The sequence below is a fragment of the Panthera tigris genome, chromosome B4 (genome assembly GCF_018350195.1).
Source record: "Panthera tigris isolate Pti1 chromosome B4, P.tigris_Pti1_mat1.1, whole genome shotgun sequence".
In the NCBI taxonomy this organism is placed as follows: domain Eukaryota; kingdom Metazoa; phylum Chordata; class Mammalia; order Carnivora; family Felidae; genus Panthera; species Panthera tigris.
In genome coordinates, this window is record NC_056666.1 from 32,001,368 (window position 1) to 32,027,551 (window position 26,184).

The 26,184-nt window shown below is 43.5% G+C and overlaps 1 protein-coding gene and 1 long non-coding RNA gene across 3 annotated transcripts; one reads left to right on the top strand and one right to left on the bottom strand.

Moving 5' to 3' along the window:
• Nucleotides 1-6,841: 6,841 nt before the first annotated feature.
• Nucleotides 6,842-24,450, bottom strand: LOC122240264. Of its 2 annotated transcripts, XR_006219737.1 has the most exons (3): nucleotides 23,915-24,450; nucleotides 22,411-23,066; nucleotides 6,842-7,075 (listed from the first exon to the last, which is right to left on the bottom strand). It is a non-coding gene; the product is annotated as an uncharacterized LOC122240264 (long non-coding RNA). The 2 variants fall into 2 exon arrangements; XR_006219736.1 differs by lacking the exon at nucleotides 22,411-23,066 and having other exon boundaries at nucleotides 24,002-24,450.
• On the top strand, nucleotides 22,524-25,576 carry GJD4 (gap junction protein delta 4). The gene is made up of 2 exons (XM_042991458.1): nucleotides 22,524-22,587; nucleotides 24,020-25,576. Exons 1-2 carry the CDS (start codon nucleotides 22,524-22,526, stop codon nucleotides 25,066-25,068), a joined length of 1,113 nt encoding a protein of 370 aa, XP_042847392.1. The 3' UTR covers nucleotides 25,069-25,576.
• Nucleotides 25,577-26,184: the final 608 nt, after the last annotated feature.

Sequence of the window (26,184 nt, forward strand, 5' to 3'; positions counted from 1 at the left end):
CCAGCTTATTTACTTGGGGTTTCGGTTGCCCACCTCTCTAGCAGAGGCAGAGACTGCCACTCCTGTCTGCAACAGAAAGCTGAATTTACTGCACTCTGAGGGAGGGACAGCTGTGAAGCACTGTCTCTGACCCAAGGGGAGAACAGATCTCATAAAGGGTGCTGGAGAGCATGGCGCTTGGGGATTTCAGTTCCCAGAGCATTTAGGGCTTGGCGGGCATTTACCTGTGGAGGTGTGTTTACTTAAGTGAGGCTGATGCTGACTGCCTGGCCCTGACTGCTGATGTGAAGTTCTCATTCAAGGGGCGCCTGGGTGGCTCAGTCGGTTAAGCATCCGACTTCGGCTCAGGTCATGATCTCACGGTCCGTGAGTTCGAGCCCCACGTCGGGCTCTGTGCTGACAGCTCAGAGCCTGGAGCCTGTTTCAGATTCTGTGTCTCCCTCTCTCTCTGCCCCTCCCCTGTTCATGCTCTGAAGTTCTCATTCAAGTGAGAATGGGTTTAAACCAGTTCTGATGGTTACTCGTGTGGCCAAATAACCACCATCCTTCCCAAGTGGAAAGAAACTTTTACCCCATCCCCACCCCCATCAGCTCTCTAAAACCAAAGATATCCTGTCTTGTTCACCACCGTATCCCCAGAGCTTAGCAAAATGCCCATTCTATGTTCAGTAAATATTGTTGAATGAATGGGTGAATGAAACGTCTTAATGGAGAACTGGCCTCAGCTTCCCCTATGCTGGGAGGGTCTGTGAGATCCGAACTTTGAAGGATTGAATGAAGAAGATGAAAGATAGAGTATATGTTAGTCTGTGGCTCTAGAAGGGAGAACAGGACCCAGTGGTCAGTATGAGTTACAGAAACATGGATTTCTGCTTGGTGTAAGGAAGACTCTCTAAGGGTAGCAGCTCTCCAGAGGTGGAAATATCTGCCTTGTCCTGATGTTAACTGAGAAGAGCAGAAGCAGGGGCTGGACCAAGAAGAAACTCCAGGGGCCTGATTCCTCACTAAGTGGGCAGGGGCCTGACTTTCTCAGAAATCCTGTGGGTTGGACATGTGGTCAAAGATGGTATTTAGTTTGTCTTTCAGGTAGGCTACTTCTGCCATAGTATATCTCTTTCCTATTGTTATTATCACTGTGGTAGAATCAAGATCTTCGGCACCAGGTCCTAGTTATTGTTTGCAAAGATATCGATCCAAAATATTCTCCTTTCCTTGCAGAAGGTGTCATTTGCAGCATTGGAAGATTGGAGGTAATTGATCAAATGTGTTGACTGAGCCATTTTGAAAGGATGGAATTTAGAGGGACATGGCCAAACAGGTTCCCTGCCATCCATTTATAAATGACCTATTTTTGTTCCTCTATGGATTCTCTCCTGGAGTTTTAGAAAACATCCCCTGCCTGCATGCCTCTGTAGCTCAGTTCTACCTGGGGCATCAGGCGCCAAGTGGACATGTGTGTTCTGTTTTAGGTGGAGAATCAGTTCTCACCATGTCCATGATGACCTCCGGGGATACAGAGGAGAGGGGTAAGAATCAGTGAGTGGACTCAGAGTACAGGATTTGATCTGTATAAAGGATAGAGGACAAGTATTTGGGGCTGCTGGGTGCCTGAGCTAGCCCTGGCCAGGATGGCTCTACTCATACTACTGGCCATCCGGAGCTGAGAATACGTGCCAACATCATTCGCGAGGGCAGAACTGGCCAAAAACACAGACTTGAAAAAGCCAATGGTTGAATAGTGGTTCCTTCAGTCTTTTAGGCAAAAGTATTCTGGCCACATGGGGGCATCTACCCGGTCACTGAGCCCAGTGGCAAAGGTACACTGGCTGCTGATGGCAGAGAGGCCGCTGATTGCTGGCTGAGGAGAGAAGCCACATGGACTCTGTCCAGTTCTGGGCTTGACTTGTGCTCCCTTCGTGAGTTGCTGTTCCCTGTGATTATAAAATAGAACTAGAAAGATCATCTGGTTCAACCTACTCACTTGATGGGCAAGAAAACTGGGGTCCCGGGGGTCTCTGGAAGAACACTAGGGTTACACAGGTTTCTGACATGCCCCTGTCCCATACAATGCCTTCCCCTTTCTACCATCATTCTCTTCAGTTTGCACACAGGCTTGTGAGAAAGAAGAAGGTGTGCCTTGGAGGTCCGTGGCCCCAACAGCTGAGGCACCTCTCCCTGTCTGATGCCATGGGGCCAACAGGGTGGGGCCACCAGCATAATCCACATTTAAATAATGGCAGCTACCGTTTCACTGCATGCTCACGCCAGATGTGCACACATCAGTTGTTACTATTGTCTGCTTCTGCAGCACAGCCCTTTCATGTGATGAATGCCTCTCTGGAACCCCAGTGTATTTAGGACAGAGACACACAGATCTGCTTTAGTGGAAGAAATCATGGAAGGCCACCTTCCACCCACTTAGCAATTCCCAAAATCCCACTAGAAAACCTCAACGTTCTAAGAAACAAATTTGAGAATCACTTTTTACATTATTTTTTAAATTCTCCAATTACCCTATGCAGTGGTATTATTCCCCCCCCCCCCCACTCCTTTCAGCTTGGAAAATTTAGGTGAAGAGAAGTTAATTAACTCGAGGGTGGCTGAGCAAGGATTTGAACTCACGCCAGTCTGATTCTTAGCCAGTCCATTGTTAAAAAGTCTGCCAGGAAGAAGAACAAGCTTCATGTGATTTCTTGGATTTTCAAATTCTGTTCATTTTGCTTCCCTAGAAATCCTGGTAACAATAACAACAGAGATGCATCAAGAAAATATTGCTTTAAAAAGTTTTGCGAGTGCAAAGCCACTGCTTGAAAAGAATTGAGCACATAGAAAAGAGTTCTCTCAGTAGTCAATGGTCTATTTATTAAAGAGCCCAGTACTGAATACCAATGAAAATACTTTCCCACCCATTGCCCCCTTAGGTGTCCAGCTCATTAATCCACAGCACTGCCCTCCCTCACTACCTTCATGCTCTAATAAACGGGGACTTTGAAAGGCCCACTGGCTAGTACTAGACACGGCATTTTGAACATGAAATTGGACACTTGTGGGTGCTTGAGGTTTTTAACTCCAATTACGTATTTTATCTTTTCAGTCACTGGGCAGCAGCAGAAATTGCTCGTAGCAAAACCTACTCAAATCCTTTATTTTGTTGTTTCCACTATAGGACCTTCGCTTTTGCAAATTGCTTGACTTACTGCTTTCCAAAACTTTTAAAAAGCTATAATTGTGTTACAAACATAAGCTCTGGGGACACTGCTACAATAGAAAACTTTAATACTAACAAGGCAAGACAGTCTCTAAATCTACCCCATGATGATTTTCATCTTCCCAGGCCTGTTCTTTTGAGTTTCCAGAGAATACAGATTTGCCCTGCAGCAAATCTATGTCCACGATACCCAATTAGCCCGACTTGGTGCAACATCAAACTTATTCTGCTACTTTCCATCATCAGGGTCTTTGGCTTTTTTGCAACTCCCCCCCAGTCTCACTGATCAAATCTCTTGGAACCAAATACTGGGGAAATCTGAATGTCCCTAGCTGTTGAAATATCTGTGATTTTGTGAATAAACATTTGCAGGTACTTGTGCATCTTGTTGTTTATGTAACCAATTATAAAGAAGAATTGTGGCATTAAATTATGTTAAGACATTTCCCCCATCCAGATTCTGACTGCATGATACTTGTTAGAGTAAACAGGTTCTGTTCTTAAGCCCTCAGATCAAAGAGTTGTCAGCTTGGAATGAATTGAGTTGATGACTTGATGCTCCTGTGGAAATGTGTGGCAGTCAGACACGACCTGTTAGCAGGAAAATGTCCTGAAATAACTGGAACACTGGGCATAACACAGGATTTTCTAGCATTGCAGTTTATTTATTTGGGGTCCAAGCCCAAGCCCAAAGCTGATGCTCAGGGCCTTGAGGGTAGTGGGAGACCTTAGAATGGCACAGAGAAAGACGATATAGAGGTGCCAGCTTTATGAGAGCTGACTCAGTTATGAAAATCAACTCCCTGTTGATTCAAGAGGTCTTAATGATCGCTTCCCTCTAGCTTTGCTTGGAGGAAGTCATCCGGGCCACGCCCCTGCCACCCACTGAGCATTGTTTCTCAGAAAGCCCCAGAAGGCTTGTCTGGCTCCAGCTTCCCACGGATGATTCTAGCAGAAAAAGTGTTTATGAAAGTGCTGATGTGAGGCACACAGCCTCATTCCCTTTGGCAAAGAAGGCTTGCACTAGTAGCATGGGTGCAAATGGGTAGCTGCATTTGGAGAGGGAAGATGAAGGAGGAATTTGAGCAGCAGGTGACAGCGGGAGTCAAAGTTAGGGAAAGGGCATTTTTACAATGGGTTGGGTTGGTGGACGCTTCCTATCTCTGCTTCCGCAGAGTGGCCAAGCCCTCATGTATCAAAATAGAGGTCTCGCTGTACATCTACAGAAAGGGAAGGTGCATGTGGTGGGAGCTTGTAATATGGAATGTGTTGAAAAATCAGGGAGATGCCCCTAAGGAGCAGGCCGCTCACCCGTCAGTCTTCTTCTGCTTGAGAATTTCTGAGTCTCGCCTCCAGCCCAGGACATGCCCATGTCCAACTGCCACAGAAACCTCTGCTTGACTGAACCTGCTCCCTCTTACTCCCCATCCATGGTCCTTCTCTGGGGTGCCCATCTTAGAGAATGGCAGCCCTGTCTGCTCGGTTGCCGAGGCTGGGAGGCTCCTTCCTCAGGTGCTCCCACCCCAGCACACAGGTCCCCCCTCAGCCGCCACCCAGCAGTGGAAAACACCTGCAGACAGGAAAGCACCATGTTGACACAAGGTCCTCTGGGTGATACTGTGAAGCTAGGGGAGTCATTTCATGGAGAACAGTTGCAGAGTGAAAATACATTAGCTAACCCAACTTACAGGGAAATGTCCATTCCACAAACGAGGCCGAAGGCACCGTCAGGCACGCTGAGCTGGGGGCCCGACACTGAGTGGGAAGCCTGAAGGAAAGGTGAGGTGCAGAGAACTCTGACCCAATGTCCAGGGAGAGAGAGTGCCCTGTGCACATTCTACATCCAAGCATCCAAATCTTTGGACAAGCATCCAAGATTTAGGGCCTGGGCCTCAGAGCAACTTGCACTTAAGCAAGAGTCATTTATTTGTTCTTTGTGCACAGTCGTTCAGAAATAGCCCCAATCTAAGCTCTTAGGCACCACAGGAACACGAGAGGCATTTCCCCTTAAGCTGGGTGTGTTTGGTGCTAGTAGCAAAGGCACTTACCACCCAGAACAGGCTGCAACCATCTGGGAAGGGAACAGAGGTCCTGCAGCTTAGCTCAGCCGCGTTGCCACAGGCTCCCCCTTCGTGGTGCTGTCTCTGGCCCCATCACACATATGCCCCACACAGGGTGCCTGGGCCCCAGGGGATCAGTTTAGTGTTTGCTGCACCACCAGCTCAGCTTCTGATGCGAGTCTTCAGTTAGACTTCTTATGACTGCTGGAAGTAGCATTTGAATTGCTCTCAGTTTCCAATTCTGGACCTCTATGGCTTCATAGGATTGTACAGAAAAAACCCTCTGAAAGTCTGAGTGAATCCTCTATTGTGTACACATGTGTATGCTCTGTGGTTAAATGGGAAGACTGCAGTTCTGGAAGATTCAGAGCTCTGACTCCAAATTCTAATGTGAACTTGGACAAATCCCTTTACTCTTTATATCAGTTTGCCAGGGCCACCATAACAAAGCAGCACAGGCTGGGGGCCTTACACAACAGAAATCCATTTTCTCACAGTTTTGGGGGTTTCTTCTGAGGCCTCTCTCCTTGACTTGTAGATGGCTGCCACCTCCCCATGGCATCTTGTGGTCTTGTTCTGTGTTCCTGCATCATGGGTATATATCCTAACCTCCTTTTGTTTAAGGACACTGGTTGGATGGGTGAGGGCCCATCCCAATGGCCTCATTAACTTAATTGCCTCTTTAAAGCTTCCATCTCCAAATTCAGTCACATTCTGAGGTATTGGGGGTTAGGGCTTCAACATATGAATTTTGGGGATACACAATTTAGCCCATAACAATTTTCTTAATTTCATTTTTGCTTCTTAATGTCTGAAGAATTCCTTTAGATGAGCCAATGACTTCTGAGGTCTGTTTTTTCTCTACCAATGTTGCCTGGGAAGGTGTGCTTCTCTCTTTCTTATCAGATTATAAATACTTAGATGGCGGTAGTCATGCTGTCTTCCCCATCTGAAGATAACACACATCCCCTTCCATCCATTGTCACTTGCTGATGCTGCCATTGCCAAGGTTATCTGAACCTCCTGCCTAGCTTGAACTTCAGAATGGCAGTCAGTGAACAGAGGGCACTCAGAGGAGGACTGAGCCCAGCCATACTGCAGCTGCTGTGCTCTCTGGCTCCCCTACATCACAAATTTCATTAAATTTTTAAAAAGTGTTTATTTATTTTTGAGAAAGAAAGAGACAGAACATGAGCAGGGGAGGGGCAGAGAGAGAGGGAGACACAGAATCCCAGGAAGGCTGGGTCTGAGCTATCAGCACAGAGCTGGATGTGGGGCTTGAACTTGTGAACCGTGAGATCATGACCCAAGCCGAAGTCAGATGCTCAACCAACTGAGCCACCCAGGCACCCCCATAAATGTCATTTTTAATAAGGGCTCCACTTGTCACAGATACTTTAAGAGCACCACTTGAAGGGAGGCACAGGCATACCCCTGCTCTCAACCTAGTTTTGAGTGTGGTTCAGGATATGTACTCCCACCCCACATCTGCTAATGGTCCCTTAACTAGTTTAGAATCAATGCGTGTTACCTCCTTCTGAGATAAAGAGACTGGTGGGCTTGATAGGAAAACTCAGCAAACTCTCATGTTGATAGCTAAAGTAAATTCTTGCCTGAAATCATCCTTTAGGGGAAGGCTTTTCTCTACTCAGCTCCGAATAGAGGAAGCATCCATGTAGCTAATGTCAGAAGCTCATGCACATACTATCCTTGGTCACTTAAATTGCTCCTAATGACCATTTGAAACAGTTGTACTTTGAGACATCTTTTCACATCTTCAACTTCTGGTCTGTCTCCATGTTCCAATCTAACAAAAAGAGGGATAAACAGGAAACTAGTTTTACATTTTGGTTGTCCTTGAGAACTGGTAGAAAACACTCCTAGGAAATCCCCTACAATTCCCAACCTATTCGGTCCATTGCTGAGGATTCTTGTTGAATAACAGCATTTTTTTTTCCCATTGAGCCAAAAAACAAAACAACAAAAACACATTTAATTTCCAGCCATTTCTCTTTTGTCAGAAAAATACCCTCAACTTTGATAACTCTGGCAACTATGGCAACAGTATGGACTTTGTTTCTAAAGAGCTAAGTCTGGAATTCAAGTAAAAAATTAGAAACACAAATAAGGGAGCACCTGGGTGGCTCAGTTGGTTAAGCACTGGACTCTTGATTTCAGCTTAGGTCATGATCTCATGGTTCATAAGATCAAGCCCTGTATCAGGCTCTGCGCTGACAGTGTGGAGCCTGCTTGGGACTCTCTCTCCCTCTCTCTCTGCCCACCCCTGCTCGTGCATGTGCACACACACTCTCTGTCTCTCAAAATAAATAAATAAACAACAAAAAAGAAATACAAGTAAGAAGAACTCAATACCTGTTGCCTTTTAGGGTGGATTATTTACTGATGTCATAGACTACACATAGTAAGCCATTTTGCTATGGAAGCTCAAAGGAGCTAAAATGTGTTAGCTGTGTTATCTGGCACAGCTAGAATATTTATCTAGAAACAGGCTCAATTCACTGACATCTCCATCACTCCATACCTATCTTCATTCCATTGCCAAAATCCACTGTTTTCATTTAATAACTTAAATTCTTAAGTTAAAATATTTCACTATCATTTCTTCACTGTCTTATTGTAAAGATATCTTTTCACTGTCTTAAGATATCTGTCCTTCCTTGTAAAATGAAGAAAATGAAATGATAAAAACAGAAATGTTTTGAACCTTTTTTCTAATCTGTGCCTCAATGCTCATAGCACCCCTGGTGAGCCACAAGATTGTAGGCAGAAGTGTTATTCTTCTGAAAAACTTAATTCATGGTGGGGCTTCTGGGTGGCTCAGTTAAGCATCTGACTTCAGCTCAGGTCATGATCTCACGGTTCATGAGATCGAGCCCCGCATCGGGCTCTGTGCTGACAGCTCGGAGCCTGGAGCCTGCTTCGGATTCTGTGTCTCCTTCTATCTCTGCCCCTCCCCCACTTGTGCTCTGTCTCTCTCTGTCTCTCAAAAATAAATAAATGTAAAAAAAAAATTAAAAACACTTAATTCATGATGATTTAAAAATTTATTCTTTTTCTTATCTGTTCTTCTTTTGTGATTTTCTCTCTTTGCAGTCTCTTCCCTTTGTTCTTCCTCCTCTTCCATTGCTTTTCATTTTTCTTCCTAAAAGGTACTCATTCTGCTCCATATGTGATTATAACCAGGTTTACCTATCATTTTCATGGCCTGGTTAGGATACTTCAGATCAGATTACTTGCAGAGTCCTGGCAGCAAATACACATCTCCATATAGCAAGAATAAATGGGGGTTGGGGAGGATATTGCTCTTTCTCTATGTCCCCAGAGTAAAGGGAAATTGGGGTCAAGGTTGGCACAGATCATTAAGTAAGGTTTCTGCCCATAGTGATGACAGAATAAATGTTATTGAACTAGATCTCCCACTGTAAATAACTAAAAAGGCTGGATGAAATATGCGAAGCGAAAGTTTTCAGTTGTTGAAAATAGGCAGCAAAGGACTGCAATCTCTGACATTAGGGGAAAAAATGAAGTAAACCCTATAATTGCTTCAGTCTACAATTACTTCAGCTTTTTAACTGGAAGCAATTTTTTGGACTGTATGCAGGGAAAACCCAAACAGAGTCTGGAGGTCTCACTGAGTTGAGAAGACAGAGATTAGAGTTTGGGGAGACTGACACAGCTGGAGGGTATAGGACAAGATACCAGAGAAAAGGGAGAACTCCAGAAATGTGCATACAAGTTCCCTTGAGTCTTTGGCTAAATGCTAAGCTACAAATGCAAAGAGCAAAACTCCATAAGGTCAGTAAATGGAAGCTTTAAGTTGAAAAATTCCTAGGCCTTGCATAGGGTAGAGAGACACTTAAATTCTGGCCAGCCAAACTGAAGTTACCTTGTTAAACAAGGGAATATTCAGTAAAGACTTTAGAAATGTAATACCCTCATAGTAGGGCGAAACTAGATCCACTTTAACAAAGCTTAAAATAAGCCTCAGAAAGATCAAGCTAATAGACAGCTTAACTGCCTGTAAAATTAATTCTTTTTGAAGGAAAATAAAATCCAGACGTTCAACAATGTAACACACACAATGTCCAGCATTCAATAAAAGTAACTAGACATGTGAAGAAGCAGGAAAAGGTGACCCACAATGAGGAGAGAAATCAGTCAGTATTAATAGAGCCAGGAATAATAGATCTGGATAATGGAATTAGCAGATAAAGACTGTAAGACAAATTATTCTAAATAAACTCAAGAATTTAAAAGAAAACAACTATGATGAGGAAAATGACTATATTAACACCTGGAAAATAGTCTTCAGGACAAGGAATATTACTAGAGATCAAGAAGGACATTTCATAATGATAAAAGGGTCAATTCATCAATAAGACATAAAAATCTTAATAGGTATGCACCTGATAACAAAATTTCATAAAAGTAGTCAATCAGGAAATAACATCTATAGCTGCCATTTTAAATTAAAAAGGGAAATACTACATGGCTATTTTCAAAGTTATCTTTGCCACCATAGGTTTACTGAGTAAACTATCCTAGGGCATTACTGGGGTGACAGAAAAACAGTTTAACAGATTTGGCTTTGACCTCAAGGAGTTCACAATAAGGTTGAAATACAGAACACACACACACAGTAATTAAAAGATTAAAACATATGTCTCATGTATTCTTAAATTTCTGCCTTTCAATTTTTGAATCAAACACATCATTAAGCTCTTGTTGGCTGTTTCCCATCTCCAGGTATTAGTTCCTGGTCTTAAAAACATTTTAGTAGCTATTTAGTCATCTCTCCTATGCCCAAGTGACCTTATGGGGACCCTAAAGTAGATCTCTGGTATTAACACTAACAATGATCCTCCACCAGATTCCCAGTTGACCTTTCTTCTAGGTTCAGCTATAACCCTCAGAACGCGGAATCTGGTGGAGGATCATTGGGTCCCCATAAGGCTTGCAGTGAGCTTCTATGGTCTCCTTACCCTGCTTTCTACCCATTGGAAGCAAGCAGTGAGTCCTCTACACTCACATTAGTAGAATACATTTGAAGAAAAAAAAAAAAAAAAAGATAAGTTCTCAGGGTGATTCACGCCCATTATAGTTAATTAAACCAGTCCCACTTAAGAAGACAAAGGAGCCACTCCTTGGGAAAAATCATTCTTAAAAATCCACTTTATACCCACAATTTAATCTTTTAAAATTCAGTCATGTTTCTCAAGAAAACTGCCTAGAGGTAGTATTGGGATTAGAATGGATTATCCCTAAATGAGCTTTTCCAAAAATCCAAACTCAGCTAAGAAGGGCTCTTTGTTGCCTTTTAATCAATGATTGAATTTATTTATGCCACTTCTTTCCAAGAAAGATTAAAGTAGCTTACCACAAACCTGCTATAGATCTTACCTAGTTCCAGAAAGGAACTGCCCAAAAGAGAAGCCTCATTTAGTGTTGCCTGGGAATGAGAGCTTCTCTATGAAGTTCTCCCCAGGTTTCCCAGTTGCTTCCATTTATTTGTATTGTGGAAAGACTATGGACTTTGGAGTCAAATGAATTGGGAAAGAATCCCAGCCTTGCCACTACAACCTGTGTGGTCTTAGGCAGTCATGAAACATCATGGAGCCTCATTTTCTTCATCTATAACATACTTCATTCATGTACACATACACATACACATACACACATACTCCAAATACTAGTTCTCTCCTTAATGCTCACCTTATACCTCTATTGTAGGCCTTACCATTTATTACACTTATATGACCATGTCTTAGATCTTCTGGAATCTGGGAAGTTGCTCATTGTTCTTCCTGTTAGGATTGTATTTGTCTGCCTCCTTCCCCTTAGTGGGAAGGGCTGTGTCTAAATTCACTATATCCGTATCTGGACACAGTATCTGGCACCGAGTAGATGGCATTATTATTGTTGAATGGAACCCTCACTCAACAAGCTCTCCATTACCTTCTTTAGTGAAGAAAAACAAGAACAAAGCAAAATTTTAAAACTCCTCCAGGCTTCTCTCATAGCTCCCTCACAGCTGGGACCATAGCACTCTTATGGGGGTAAAGGGTGAAGAGCTTTGATGTCAGGACCTGGGTTCAAGTTCCTGTTCTTCCACCTACTAGCTGGGTAAACTTGAGCCATCAAATAAAGGAATATGTGAATCAAAACTACAATGAGATATCACCTCACACTTGTCAGAATTGCTAAAAACAACACAAGAAACAATAGATGTTGGTAGGGATGTGGAGAAAGTGGAACATTCTTGCACTATTCATGGGAACTCAAACTGAAGCACCCATTCTGGAAAAGAGTATGGAGTTTCCTCAAAAAGGTAAAAATAGAACTATCCTACAATCCAGTAATTGCACTACTAGGTATTTACAAGAATACAAAGATACTAATGCAAAGAATACAAAAATACTAATTCAAGGGATACATGCACCCTGATGTTTATAGCAGGATTATCTACAATAGCCAAATTATGAAAACAGCCCAAATGTCCATCTACTGATGAATGGGTAAAGAAAATGTGGCATATATATGGTGGAATATTACTCAGTCATAAAAAAGAATGAAGTCTTGCCATTTGAAACAACATGGGTAGAGTTAAGAGTATTATGCTAAGCGAAATGAGTCATTCAGAGAAAGACAAACAACATATGATTTCACTTATATGTGGAATTTAAGAAACAAAACAAATAAGCATAGGGGAAAAAAGAGACAGAGAGACAAACCAAGAAACAGACTCTTAACTATAGAGAACATCTGATCATCAGTAGATGGAGGTGTGGTGCCAGGAAGGTGAAATAGGTGATGGGGATTAAGGAATGCACTTGTGATGAGCACCAGGTGTTGTATGGAATTGTTGAATCACTACATTGTACATCTGAAACTATTTTTACACTGTATGTTAACTAACTGGAATTTAAGTAAAAACTTAAAGAAAATAAAGGAATGTGTGTACACTGGCCAGGTCAGCCTGGCACGTAGGAAGGGCACAGTGCTGTTTATTTCCTCTGAGCTGTCCCCTATTGTCACCCAAATCACACTCTTCAATATAAAAGTGATATTCTTGGGGCGCCTGGGTAGCTCAGTCAGTTGGGAGACTGACTTCAGCTCAGGTCATGATCTTGCAGTTCGTGAGTTTGAGTCCCATGTCGGGCTCTGTGCTGACAGCTCAGAGGCTGGAGCCTGCTTCGGATTCTGTGTCTCCCTCTCTTTCTCCCCTCCCCCGCTTGCACTCTGTCTCTCTCTCTCAAAAATAAACATTAAAATTTTTTTTTAAAAAGTGATATTTTTTAAATTTATTATTTAAAAAAAAATTTTTTTTTTTAACGTTTATTTATTTTTGAGACAGAGACAGAGCATGAACGGGGGAGGGTCAGAGAGAGGGAGACACAGAATCCGAAACAGGCTCCAGGCTCTGAGCTGTCAGCACAGAGCCCGACGCGGGGCTCGAACTCACCGACCAGACCGCGAGATCATGACCTAAGCCGAAGTCGGCCGCTTAACCGACTGAGCCACCCAGGCGCCCCTAAAAAGTGATATTCTTGACGGTTGAAGGCGCCTGATCCAACTCTGCATTATCACCCAGTCATTCTATTTTAAACTCGTCCGTTATCCTCACACTTAATTTTTCTGCTTTGTTGTTTGTCTTCACTTTCATATGGAAATAGAACTTCGTAATTGCACGGCTGGTTTCTGTGGAGGTCCTGGCTGTACCAACTGCATTGGAGCAAATGAAATGGATATTCCATACCTTCCTTTCATTTTGTTCCTTAAGAGAAAACCTGAGTTAAAAAAGACTGCCTGAGGAGATCCCCCTGTCTCTCAAATTGCCGGTGTGCTGGGGAAGGATATTGGCTCAGAGACAAATTAACTGTCGCCTGCTCTTTGAGACACCACTGTCTAGGGTTCTGAATATATCCTTCACTTATAACAAACAGGCTAATCACTTGTCACAAATCAAAGAGGTTGTGAATGCTTGGAGGGTTAGCATTTAACAGTTGTGAGTTTTAAAATAGATCAAATTCCTTCATGCCCCCTTCTAGTATTACATGGTAAAGAACAGAGACAAACGTGAAGTGGGGGCAGGGGGGGCATGAACAGGTTTGTTCTTTATTCATCTAACACTGAGCTCACACGACAGTCACAGTCACAGCCACCCAGTGTCTTCCTCCCTTCCTTCCACAAAGTTGGGACAAAATGGTTGATGACAAATGTCCAATGCCAAGGAAAATTGAGTCAGGAAGTGCTCAAAGTACCTCCGGTGTGCTGTGACTTCCCTGTTCATTGAGCAAAGGGAAAGAACCACTCTGGCTGGTTGGCCAAAAAAGGCCAGCCCTTTATGAAAAAAAAAAAAAAAAATGAATGAGGTGAAAGAAGTAGGAGAGACAAGAAAAAGTGATCTTAATTATAGCTACCATTTATTGAATGTTTCCACTGTGCCAGGCAGTTTACATGTTTTATCTTGTTTCCTTCTCTTAACAGCCTAAGAGGTAGGTGCTATTGTTACCCCTGTTTTACAACTGAGGAAATAAAACCCAGAATAAGTGATGGGTCTAAGACTCAAATCCACATTATTCTATTGTATGCTTTCTACTCTTGATTGCTAAGTTGAACCGATGCTCAGCTGAGAAGCAATGAGGGTAAAGGAAGATCTCTGGACAGTAAGGAGAACTGGAGTTTAGTTGTGATCTTGAGGGAGCTAAGGTGGTGGGGCAGAGAGGTGGGGCAGGGGCATGCATAAACAATTGATATTGTGCAACGATATTGCCCAATTGATATTACACGTCATGAGCATAAGCACAGGATGTTATGTGGGCATGAAAGAGGTAGTCTTGAGTGGAGGAGAAGGCTGTCTCTGGAAGCCAGCCAGAGAGGAGATAAGATGCTCTATATGTAGGAAACAGCTGCGGCAGGTGTCAGAGTCAACTAGATCATGGGAGCTGCAAGAAATTTGGGTGTTTTGGCAAGCAGAATGCTGAGTTGGGGAGAGAGGAGGCCAGGTCTCACAGGGCTTGGTGAGCTCTACTTGACATCATCCTGGAAGGTATGGGGAGACGCTGAAGGGCTTTAAGCAGTGTAATTTTTTTAAAAAAATGTTTAAAGCAGTTGAGTGCTGTGATTTTGCCTTGGCTGAGATGGATCTTAGTGTCATTCACCTAGTTTGGACATGTGAGTTTAAGGTGTAAGTTCTCCAGGGTGATGTCCAGAATGGAGCTGAACATATAGTCTCTTATTTTCCCAAGCAATGCAATTCTGAAAATCTCATTAAATGAAATATGTAAGAGACCAGTATTCTCTATTTCTAGAGAGCTTTAAAGAAGAAATCCTGAAACATTTGTGTTTAAGACGCAATTTTAATTTTGTTCTTTCCTTTCTAGACTGAACACAGAGTTAACTAGCTTAATAATTAGCTCTTTGTTGAGGACAAAGATTTGCCCCTTTGGGTCTGATCAGTGACTCCTATCTATGGATCAACTCTGTGAAGGTGATTAGATCTTTACTTCTGGTCGCTAACAATATAACTTTTATTTTCTAATTTTCCACTACCTTTTCCAAAATAATAAAGGCAAATCATGAAATCAGGGAGGAATTTGGCGACTTCCTCATAACTGCCCTCAGATCCTAAGAGACCTCTTCTGGCGCTCTTCTCTAATGCGCCTGTGAGCTGGGTATTCTTCCATGTGTTCCCACAAAGCACTCCATACTTTCCTTATGCTGTATCCATCACACTTTACTGTAATTGCTCACTTATTGCATTTTAAAATTATCTTTCTGCCATAGGCAGGAGCCCATTAGCTTTTTCTCAATTATATTCCCAACACTTAGCAGAGTTCTTAGTAGGTGTTTGATACCTTTTTTAAAAAAGTTTATTTTTTTTGAGAGAGAGAGAGAGGGAGGAGAGAGAGAGAGAGAGAGAGAGAGAGAGAGAGCTGGGGAGAGGCAGAGAGAGAGGGAGAGAGAGGATCCCAAGCACAGAACCTAATGCAAGGCTCAAACTCACAAACTGTGAGATCATGACGTAAGCAAAAATCAAGAGTTGGACACTGAACTGAGCCACCCAGGTGCCCCTCAATACGTTTGAAATGAATGAATCTTCAACTCCATGAAGTGGATATTATCATCTCCCTTTTGAAGATAACAAACCAAGCTCAGATACGTTGATATTTGTTCAAGACCAAACACTGGTAAAGTGCTTGGAACCAGGACTGAACCTAATTCTTCTAACCTCAAAGTCTGTGTTATTTCCATCCTATTACCTCTGACTACAGCACCTGCTTTGATGGATAATTTTTAGCTGATTTGACTCTGAAAACAAACACCAGCAGTGAAAGAAATAGGCGTATCTGTGGCAAGTGCAGACCCCCATTAGACACCTGCAGTGGCCATATGAGAAAACAGCATGGACAACTAGAAATAGTTCCACTGTGTGCCTCGTCCCTGCTCTGTAGTGTGGCTCTAATGCTTCATTCTGTGACCGAAATGTTAAACGATGTTACTGAAAGGTTGTACTAGGTAGTATGGTCCACATGTTCACCCTGGAAAGGATTTTTGGGCATTTAGTAACTCTCAAAATGTGCTATGTGGCATAAGCCCAGGATAAGTAGAAAGGAGAATAGAAACTAATCAGGAAGGACTTGTGGATCAGGATATCTGTGAGGCTCCCTCCTTTACTTGCTTCAGTCTTTGTTCAAATGTGCTCTTCTTAAGGAGGTGGCTACCCCATTAAACCTTGACATCCTCGACTTCCTTCTCTGTTTTATTCTTTTCCTTAACATTTATCACTATCTAATTAATTTTGCTGATGATGTTTATCTTGTTTATTGTCAGTTCTTTCCATTAGAATAGAAGTTCAATGAGGACAGAAATGTTCATCTGCTTCATTCTCTGCCATTTCCCCAGTGCCTAGAACAGTGCCTGAGACATAGTAGGTGCTCAGTAAATATTTTAAAAAAATTTTTAAAAATGTTTATTTATTCTTAAGAGAGAGACAGAGCATGAGCAGGGGAGGGGAAGAGAGAGAGAGGGAGACACAGAATCCGAAGCAGGCTCCAGCCTCTGAGCTGTCAGCACAGAGCCAGATGTGGGGCTCAAACTCACAGACCGCAAGATCATCACATGAGCTGAAGTCAGACTTAACTGACTGAGCCACCCAGGTGCCCCAGTAAATATTTATTGACATAACTGTGTTCATCACACTATAAACAATATTTTGAAAGGCATCAGTAAGTCAGAAGGCATTGATAGTAACAATAATGAGTAGAGGATGACTCCTTTGGGAGGGTGAGAAAATCCATTGGATTTGATTTCAACTGACATCTGAGTTTCTTAGTCCATTTGGGCTGCTATAACAAAATACCATAAACTATGTAGCTTATAAACAATAGATATTTATTTCTCACAGTTCTGGAGGCTGGAAGTCCAAGGTCAAGTTGCTGGCAGATTTGGTGTCTAGTTAGAGGAAGGTTTTGGCTCAAAGAAAGCCATTCTTTTTGCTGTGTCTTGCTCCTAATACTATCGTCTTGGGGGTAGGATTTGAACATACGGATTTTCGGGGGACACAAACATTTAAACCATAGCACTCAGGAAGACTGTTCTAATATACTTCCCAAGATCTGTGAACATAAGGCAAGCTTATGATGGAGACTTTCACTTCTTCACAAAGAAAATCTGTCCTGAAACTTTTTTCTTCCTTTGGGAGAGAAGTCACACCTCTCTGCTTATAAGAACCAGCTTAAGTGCCGCAAAACAAACTCCAGGGGACACTGTCAATGCCATCTTGGTAGAGAGAAGACATCTGTCTCCCTTCCCAAAAGCAGTGGAGTTGAACTGGAGCTAAAAAATACAATTTAAGAATGACAGCTTCGGCGGGTGGGGGGAGCCTGGGAGGCTCAGTCGGTTAAGCATCTGACTCGATTTCAGCTCAGGTCATGATCTCATGGTTCGTGAGTTCGAGCCCTGCATTGGGCTGTGCACTGAGAGTGCAGAGTCTTCTTGGGAATCTTTCTCTCTGACCCTCCCCAACTCATGCTGTCTCTGTCTCTTTCAAAGTAAAGAAATAAACTTAAAAAAAAAAAAAAAAGAATGACAGTTCTGGGACCATAGGAGCAGGAAATTCCTACCAGAAGAACATTTCCACCTTGTATGTGTTCTTCAGGATCTCCTGTTGCCTAGGTTGTTAATTTTTAGCTGTAAATCTAGTGTGGGGGAGTATGTGGATACAGGTGGTAGAAGGTCTACACATAGCTGGCTCACCCTAGATTACCTATGCTTATATTGTCAGAAAAGTAAGTGGTTATAATCAATTTTGTTACTAGATTTACATATGCAGATGATGTGTGACTGCTGGCATCATTAGTCTGTTGTACTGATGCAGCTACTGAACCTTTGCTTTCTAGCCACAATCCTGAATAAGTCATTTAAATCCTGAGAACATGAAAACCTTCATTTCTCAGATTAGATAATCTATTCCTTAAACACACACACACACACCAAAACAAGACAGATGCCATCATTTCCAAGTCCTCAAGAAGCTGAATTCTATTTCCCTACAAGCCATTTACCTATGAGTCTCGGAGGAAAAATACCCTTCTCTGGCCAGGTTTCTGGGCCGGCTGATCAGGGCCCTGGGGCACCCATCCTCGGGAGGAAAAGCCACTACAAGACCCCTGCCTTCCTTCACTGGTGCCTGATTCTTGGGATAATAAGAATAAAGATGAATAGTTTGAGTACACATCATTGGCTAGACACTGTTCTATGTGTTTTAGGTTTTTCTCATTTGTTCTTCACATTCTAGGGTAGGGGTTAGATAATGTTATTTTACAATGAGGAAACTAAGTAATTTCCCAAGGCCACACAGTCAAGAAACTAGAATTTTATCCAGGCTGTCAGACTCCAGAACTTGTGTTCTAAACCTTGATATTAGGCTGCCTTCTTGGCCAAAACATAAACAGTAATGAAGATGGAAGTGGAAAAGTGTTCTGACTGAAGCAGGTGTGGGATGGGTGGGGTCTGTGCCTTGACCCCTCCCTCCTCTGACTCTGCAGCTCCTGGGGCTGCTAGAGTCACACTGCGCTTCTGAATGGACACTTTATCAGCCCCAGCTTCTCTCCTCTAGCAGATCCCTATTATTAGTCAATCTTCATTATTCATGGATTCTTTACTTGTGAATTTGCCTAATTGCTACAATTTATTTGTAACCACAGAATCACGAAGGGGCTGTCATGGTTATTTGTGGACATGCACAGAGCACTGAAGAGTTTGTCACCCACGTGCATGTTTCCTGGGAAGAACATGGTGGTGACGGGCTGCCTTCTTGTTTCAATAACTGTAAACAAGCTTTTTTTTGGGGGGGGGCATCCACTTAATGGCAAGGTTTTCAAATTTTTGTGCTTTCTGTTGGTGATTTTGCTTTTAAAATGCCCCCCCCCAAACACAGTGCTGAAATGCTAATATTCCCAACTGCAAGAAGTCTGTAATGAACCTCACAGAGAAAAATACATGTGCTAGTTGAGCTTCAGTCAGGCATGAGTTACAGCACTATAAGCCATGAGTTCAATGTTAATGAGCCAACTATATTAAATATATATAAAAACGTATGTTAAATAAGTTGTCTTTTAATAGAAACCCACATAAAACAAAGCTTTGTATTGACTGATTGAAATGTTGTGACCAGACCAACTCTGTATTTCCCTTAGGAGTCCCTAGCAATCTTTAATTCAGTGTTTGTGGCCACTTTATAGAATATATCTACCATGAAAAATGAGAAATGACTGTAGTTATTTATTGAGAGCCTCTTATAGGCCACATAATGTGCTAGAACCTCATTTAAATTAATCCTAATTCTCAACAACTCTGTAAACAAAGTATCATCTCTAATTTATAGATGGTAAAACTCAGGCCTAAATAATTTGGCAACATCATTAAGCTAGAGGGAGGTGTGCCAAGGCTGAATAGCATATGGCTCTGTTGTTCTCTTTCCTTTTGACTCAGTTCATTTGTGAACAAATTCCAGGTTGGCATCTTGTGCAATTCAGCCATATCCATGTCCCTGACTCCCACTGGATTTCCTTTCCATTGGGTTGATCACAGTACTTTCCAAAAGCTTTTCTCTGCTCTATAGTCACTCAAATGGAAATCTCCTCGTTGATTCCAGGATAATTTTTTTTGAACCAAAGTGTTTTATGAAAAAGTTCCCTAAAGTGATTTTCCCATCATGTTTCCTTGCCAACCATCTTGCAACGTTCCAGATGGCTGTGAGAACGGAGGTCACTGTGTCACCCTGCTCCACAGTGCTGGGGGCCACTGCTATGACACTGCCCTCTGTCATTGAGCTCTGCTGGGGTGCCCAGCTGGCCTGCCTTCCCTTCCTTCAGCTACTCTCCACTGTCCCTGCCCCTGGCTTGCTGTCTATGATCTCCCTCCAGGTGTCACTCCAGGAGAGCATCTGTCTCCTTGTGGGGGGCAGGGCCAGGTACTGGTTGTGGTAGCAGGTGAACAAGATGTGCTCCCTGCTTGGGGTCTCCTCTTGGCCTCAGATAGTGTCTTTGTCTTCAGTGACCAGGTCCCCCAACACCATCATTATCACGATAATTCACTCCACAAACTAAGGCCCCAGGTGATTGTCCACCCAGCAGGACTTCTCACCCACATAGTGTTCATACTTCATTGGAGGGCTGGTGCAGATGAAGACCACAATGTCCTGCCTGGTTTTCATCTCTGTATGGCTGCTAAGGCTCCAGGCATAGGCTCCAAGTCTAAGAAAAAACCTCGGGCTTCATACACATTGGCCACTTTGTCTGCCAGGTCTGGCAACAGGGCTGGGTACTGCTCACTGCAAGCAGCTCCCTCCAGCAGGGAAAGCTGCAGCAGATGTCCCTCAGGAGGCTAGCCTCGAAGTCAGCCAGAATCCATGTCCTGTCACTGGCACTGGGTCTGGAAGGTTGGGAAGGCTGGGACTGGGGGCTGGGATAATTTTATGGAGAGCCATGTATTTGATGCTCCAGACACGCTGTCCTTCTCCTCTTTTGTTCACATCTTGCTTCTGGCAGTCACTGGGGTTTAAATTTCCAGGCAGAGCAAAAATATCTTCTAGCAGGAAAAGGGCAAAGAATGGAAATGACACGGACTTAGAGAAGCAAGATGAAAACAGATAAGGGTGGGGAGAGACAGGCAGTGTTACCTTTTCAGAAGATGCCATGGGAGCAAAGGGATAGACAAAGGGCAGGAACCCAGAGGAGTAGACCCTGAGATGCGTAAGTAATACTTTGTTTTTATTTTATTAATTTTTAAATTATTTTAAAAAATATTTATTTTGGGGAGAACACAAGGTGGGGGAAGGCAGAGAGAGGGGGACAGAGGAACTGAAGCGTGCTCTGCACAGACAGGCTCACAGCAGTGAGCTGGGGCTTGAACTCACAAACCTCAAAATCATGACCTGGGCCAAAGTCGGAAGCTCAACTGACTGAGCCACCCAGGTGCCCCGATTCTTTATATTTTTAAATCATTTTAATGTCTGTGATTTTATTTTGTATATCACAGCGACTCGGTGTAGGCAAAGAACGCATTTTTTTTCTGCTTTACTGATGAGAAAACTAAGGCATCAAAAGCTATAGTGATTTACTTGAGGTTGTAAAATTCTATTTTATTCTGCATTCAGAATAGGTTATTTTATATCACACAGAAAAATTCAGAAATTAGTTTCCTGATATTTCAGATTTTAAGCAGTATCACAAACAGTCTATTAGGAAGCAAAGATATTTTCCTTTATTTTATACTGGAACCACATGGCTATTTCAATATTTTTTACTTAACTACAATTTCTCTAAATTTCATTGTTCATGTTGAAGCATTTGACTAAAATATAGCAAAACTACTGTGCCTTTTAAGGGGGTCAAAATGTTTTCTGTGGGTGGAAATGTGTCATGTGAATAAAGATGAAAGTAGCTTTGTTGTACTCCTCTTCTGGGAATCTTTTTAGGGATATTACTAAAGTCAAGAATAGATCAGAAATGAAGAAAAGATGGGAATAAAAGAATAGCTTTCATGGAAAATTGAAATCATTCCTTTTAAAGTTCACAATTTCCAGCCTGATGATAGATCCCCAGCCTTGCAAGATGGGTTCCTCCTAGCTATAAAGGTGACAGCCACGAGAGGATTTTGATGCAACTGTGATTGATGTCAGCAGGTCCAGACGGTGATACTTTATTACAAATTTAATGGACATTTATTAAGCTGATTCAACGGGAGCAGCCCTGGCTAGATGGGGCTGGGAGAGACAAAAGGAAGACGCAATCTATGAAGGTGTTGGGGGCCAGTTAGGGATGGAAATTCCAGTGATTTGAGTTGTTGCACACCCACTACATGCTAGGTGCTCTCAACATCATCATTTTGTGTCTTCCTCCTACAAACCCTGAATGAAACAGCATGATTCTCCCTAATGCAGGGATCCTGATCCTTATGAGGATATGTAGGGAGATTCAGTGACTTCCCCCACTGACCAGGTAGCTGCCCCAGGCTTTGTACCCAGGCCTTTTGTATCCAAGTAAAAAGCTCTCATCACTCACCCAAACAGGAAATAGCTAGAGAGTCACTGAGTCACAGCCTAAAGTTGGGACACATGTCTGAGATGCAGACTTATGCTTTTATCCATGGTGTAGGAATTCAGAATGAGGGCCAGACCCTTGCATGCCAGAGTTAAGATGGCTTATGCTTCATAGAGAAGACAAAACATGAATATTTTAATGCTTCTTTAACAAGTGAAGGGGTTATGGAAATGTTTGCAAGGAGAAAACACCTTTTTAGTGGCAAAATTTCCTTAGCCAGTTAACAGAACTGTTTCTTTCTTGGGTTAAATGTAGTAGCTTCTATTATATCCTGAAGCATCTGGCTCTCCCAGGAGAGACATGTGAGCACTGCCCTGGGCCTGGAATGTCCCAAGAGGGTAAGAATAACCCACAATGAGAGACGACTCCTGCTGTCTTCTGGTCACTGCAGTTGTCAAGAACGCTTTGCCTCAGAGGACAGCTCAGGGCTGTCTCAACTTGGAGATGGAAAAATCGCCCACCACCTACCCCGTTCCTGGGCTCCAAGCTTTCCTTTTATATCTGCAGCTCTCACCTTTAAGTCTTTTGTAGGGAAGATACATTTATTCCTGCAAAGATTTTCCACTTTCTTGGAGAACGCAGGCTTCCGATGTCTCCAACAACCTTGAGTCTGTGATGCTAGGAGGCATGGAACGTTTGGACCTGCTGGGATTCCTTCTCATCACCTTCAATTGCAACATGACCATTGTGGGTGAGTATAGGAAACAGCTCCAAAGCTCTTGTGTTTTTGTTTTCATCACTTTGCCTGGCCTGTTTATTGCATGAAGAAAGGGAGCTGTGTGCTCAAGCTATACTTTTAATCGCTCCACAGCTCTACCATCATTTAAGGAAGGCTTGGATGTGAGTGTTCTCTGCTGGGGCCTGTTCTTGCTGACATTCAGGTACTGAGCCTGAAGGACTGAAGCAAAAGGAAGGAGGATCTTTGTGTAACTCTTCTCTGGCTACCTTATCAGGAGAAGGAACAATATAGTAAAAATTAAAGAGAGATTAATGCCTTGATTACACTTTCTTCCTGTTCATCCTTTTCTTGAAGTTTAATTTGTAAAAGATTAGTAATTTCTCTTGTGTATTTCAAGCCAGATCCAAAGTTTAGTTTATTTTTTTAAGAAAGTAATAAATATTTCTGAGTTTGATGCAGACGCATTAAATTTTCAGAGAGGTATGGTATTCCTGGAAGAAGGAATTGAGTAAGGGATTAAAATATACCCATGAAGTGGTTGATATTTTTCTTACTCATTGTTTTGTAGAATTTAAAAAAAGTCAACTTGGTCTTACAAGTTTGAGTCAATGACCTGATCACATAATTCTATTCTTTGAGTTTAACTGCTTTTGTTTATAACAGAGCTTTTTCTGATGTCAGGTGATGTTTTCTGCATCTTGTCACAAAACAAAATATTTGCAGATTATTTTAACTGAGTCTTAAACATGTTAGGAAAGAGTTAACTCATGACATGAAAATTGGACTTGAGGTTATTTTGATTTCCTAGGTTGGTCTCATTTATTCATGATAAATTGAAGAAAGAGGAATCTCAATATATCATAACAACTGGAATAGAAGGAAAAGGAATTCTGAGTCACTGACAAACCTGAAAAGTTGAATGTTGTTAAAGAAATTTGATTCCAAGGACCATAAAGCAACAGTAAAGATCTTGTGGACCACTATCATAAATAAAGACCACTAAATTAAAATTAGCAGCTACACACAGTTACACAAATGTGCTAACAGCCTTTCAAAAGCTTATTATCTATAGAGAATAATAAGATCTTATTTACATCATTAATTTGCTCAGCTCAACTTTCTTTCTAGAAGCTTCAGTCTGGGAGACATTACCACAAATCTGAATTAGTGGAGTCAAATCAAACATCTTTAGTCTCTAACACTTCTTTAAAATCTCAAAGCCTTTAACAAACAACTAGCCCAGCACAGCGCCTGACACACTGCAAGTGCTCCATAAATATTTGGCAGATGAGCTAAGTAGCAGAGGCTGTAGCGGTGACTAAAATACATGCTTACTGACCTCTCAGTTCTCCAGCCTCCACCCTGTAAATACTTAAGACATGGTGTTGGGTGCAAATGTGTTTATATGCTGGTGATGGTGCCCTACCTGCTTCCTCCTTTCCAGGGAAGGTATGGCTTATCTTCATGATACTGCTGAGGATGGTGGTGATCATCTTGGCAGGCTCCCCCGTATACCAGGACGAGCAGGAGAGGTTTGTGTGTAACACCCTGCAGCCAGGATGCGCCAATGTTTGCTACGACATCTTCTCCCCGGTGTCCCAGCTGCGGTTCTGGCTGATCCAGAGTGTGTCCGTGCTCCTCCCTTCTGCCGTCTTCAGCGTCTACGTGCTGCACAGGGGGGCTGTGTTGGCCGCCCGCGGACTCTGCGGGCCGGACGGCGGTCCCGGGGGCCCTGACCCCGCTGACCTGAGCCCCGGGGACAGGGAGCGGCGCCTCCTGACCGTGCCAGACTTCTCTTCTGGCTACATCGTCCACCTCTTTCTTCGGATGCTGACCGAGGCAGCTTTTGGTGCCTCGCACTACCTCCTATTTGGATTCTTGGTCCCAAAGAGATTCTCTTGCACGCACTCTCCCTGCACCAGCGTGGTGGACTGTTACGTCTCTAGGCCCACGGAGAAGTCCATTATGATGCTTTTCATGTGGGCGGTCAGCGCGCTGTCTCTGGTGCTCAGCGTGGCGGACCTCGTCTGCAGCGTGCACAGGAGGGCGAGAGCGCGCGGGCGCGCAGCCGCCCCTCTCCCCCGGTCACGGCCTGCGCGGAGCCTGGGCTCGAGGCCAGGTCAGGTGGCCGGCGGCGGCGGCGGTGGATGGGCAGAGGTGGGGGCGTCCGTCCACCCCGGCCCGTGGGCTGCAGGGGAGCGTGCAGACAGCCCCAGCCGCAAGTCCGCCGCATCAGGGCGAACCGGACTTCCTGATGAAGAGGACAGTGAGGTGATGTCCTCAGCCAGCGACAAGCTGGCCGTGGCTTGCAAAGAGCCGGGGAGCAGGCCCCACAGAGAGGCCTCCGGGGACCCAAGGGACGAGGGTCCCACAAGGTCAGAGGAGCACCCCTTAGCGCCTCAGAGCCGGCTGGCCCGGCGCTGTCTGTCCGGTCAGCTGCAGCCCCCCGACCGGCCTGCCAACCCAAGATCCAGAAAGTCCGAGTGGGTCTGAAGAGGGAACGCCAGGCAGCCGGGGGCCGGGGGGGCGGAGGGGGGTGCATAGTCCAGTCCAAACGGAGACCTGGCCCACGAAAATGCACATCCTCTTCGGCCCATGTGAAATCCTCATCAACCGGCGGAGAGAAAGGCGAGCCGGCATGGGACACATGGACTTTGTGCGGGACTCAAATCCTCAAGATACAGATTTCAAGTACATAATACTTTCCCTTGACCAAAGCACTTGAGATTGTGCTTTTGACAATGTGACTGGAGGCTAAAATGATTAGAGAGTGTCAGGTGACTGATTAATGTGACACTCTTGTCCTTCATGATAGTATGTGCTTAATGTACAGCACGTTGCCTTACATTAATAGAGCTCATTCATGTGAGTCATTATAGAATTCTTTATTTTGTTTTTGTTCTTCTATTTGGATAAAAGGGGCACTGTTACGCATGTCTTTAATAGATGTCAGTTTAACTTCTCCCAACCCCTTTAATAAAACTTCAATTCTGATGTCACACTTCACAATTCACAGTGTTATAGAAGAAATGACAAATGCAGAGAATGTGGTTCTCAACCATTGGGGACTCTGGGCGGCAGGCATCTTAGACTGTCTTTGCTTGTGACTGTAAGATGCCTAGGCATGGGATGGATCTCTGGCATGCTTGTTCCTTTGCTGAGTGGCTGTCCTCACTGAGTAGAGGGAACACGTTTTTGCTTATCTTTTTATTTTTTATTTTTAATTGAAGTGTAGTTGACATAGAGGAGGCGCTGGTGCTGCTGATGTGTGGAGGGAGAGCTGTTACATCTTTTCTAGGTTTTGTCTGTGTCTGTTAGGGAGTTGTACGGTTAAGGTTGCCCTGAGAGTCTTCATGTTCCAGGGGAGCACATAAGAAACACTGTTAGTGTTGTGGCCTCACAGTCTGTGTTCACGTTTGTGGCTATACACTAGGAACAGAAACTTCCCGTGTCTGGACGTGAGCTTCACATAAGCGTCTCTCTGCACCTTTCAGTCACCCTGGTTTGGGCCTAGGTGCTGCCCAAGTTAGAAGTGACTTTGTTAGAGATTTTAGACTTGCTTTTAGCTGCCACATAGATGGACACAGTGTAGCAGAAAGAACTACTACA

What these genes read in the sequence shown, in the direction of transcription:
- GJD4 (XM_042991458.1), top strand. Translation starts at nt 22,524, where the DNA reads ATGGAACGTTTGGACCTGCTGGGATTCCTTCTCATCACCTTCAATTGC. An exon ending in TTGCAACATGACCATTGTGG is followed by an intron (nt 22,588 to 24,019) that starts GTGAGTATAGGA and finishes CCTCCTTTCCAG; the next exon opens with GGAAGGTATGGCTTATCTTC.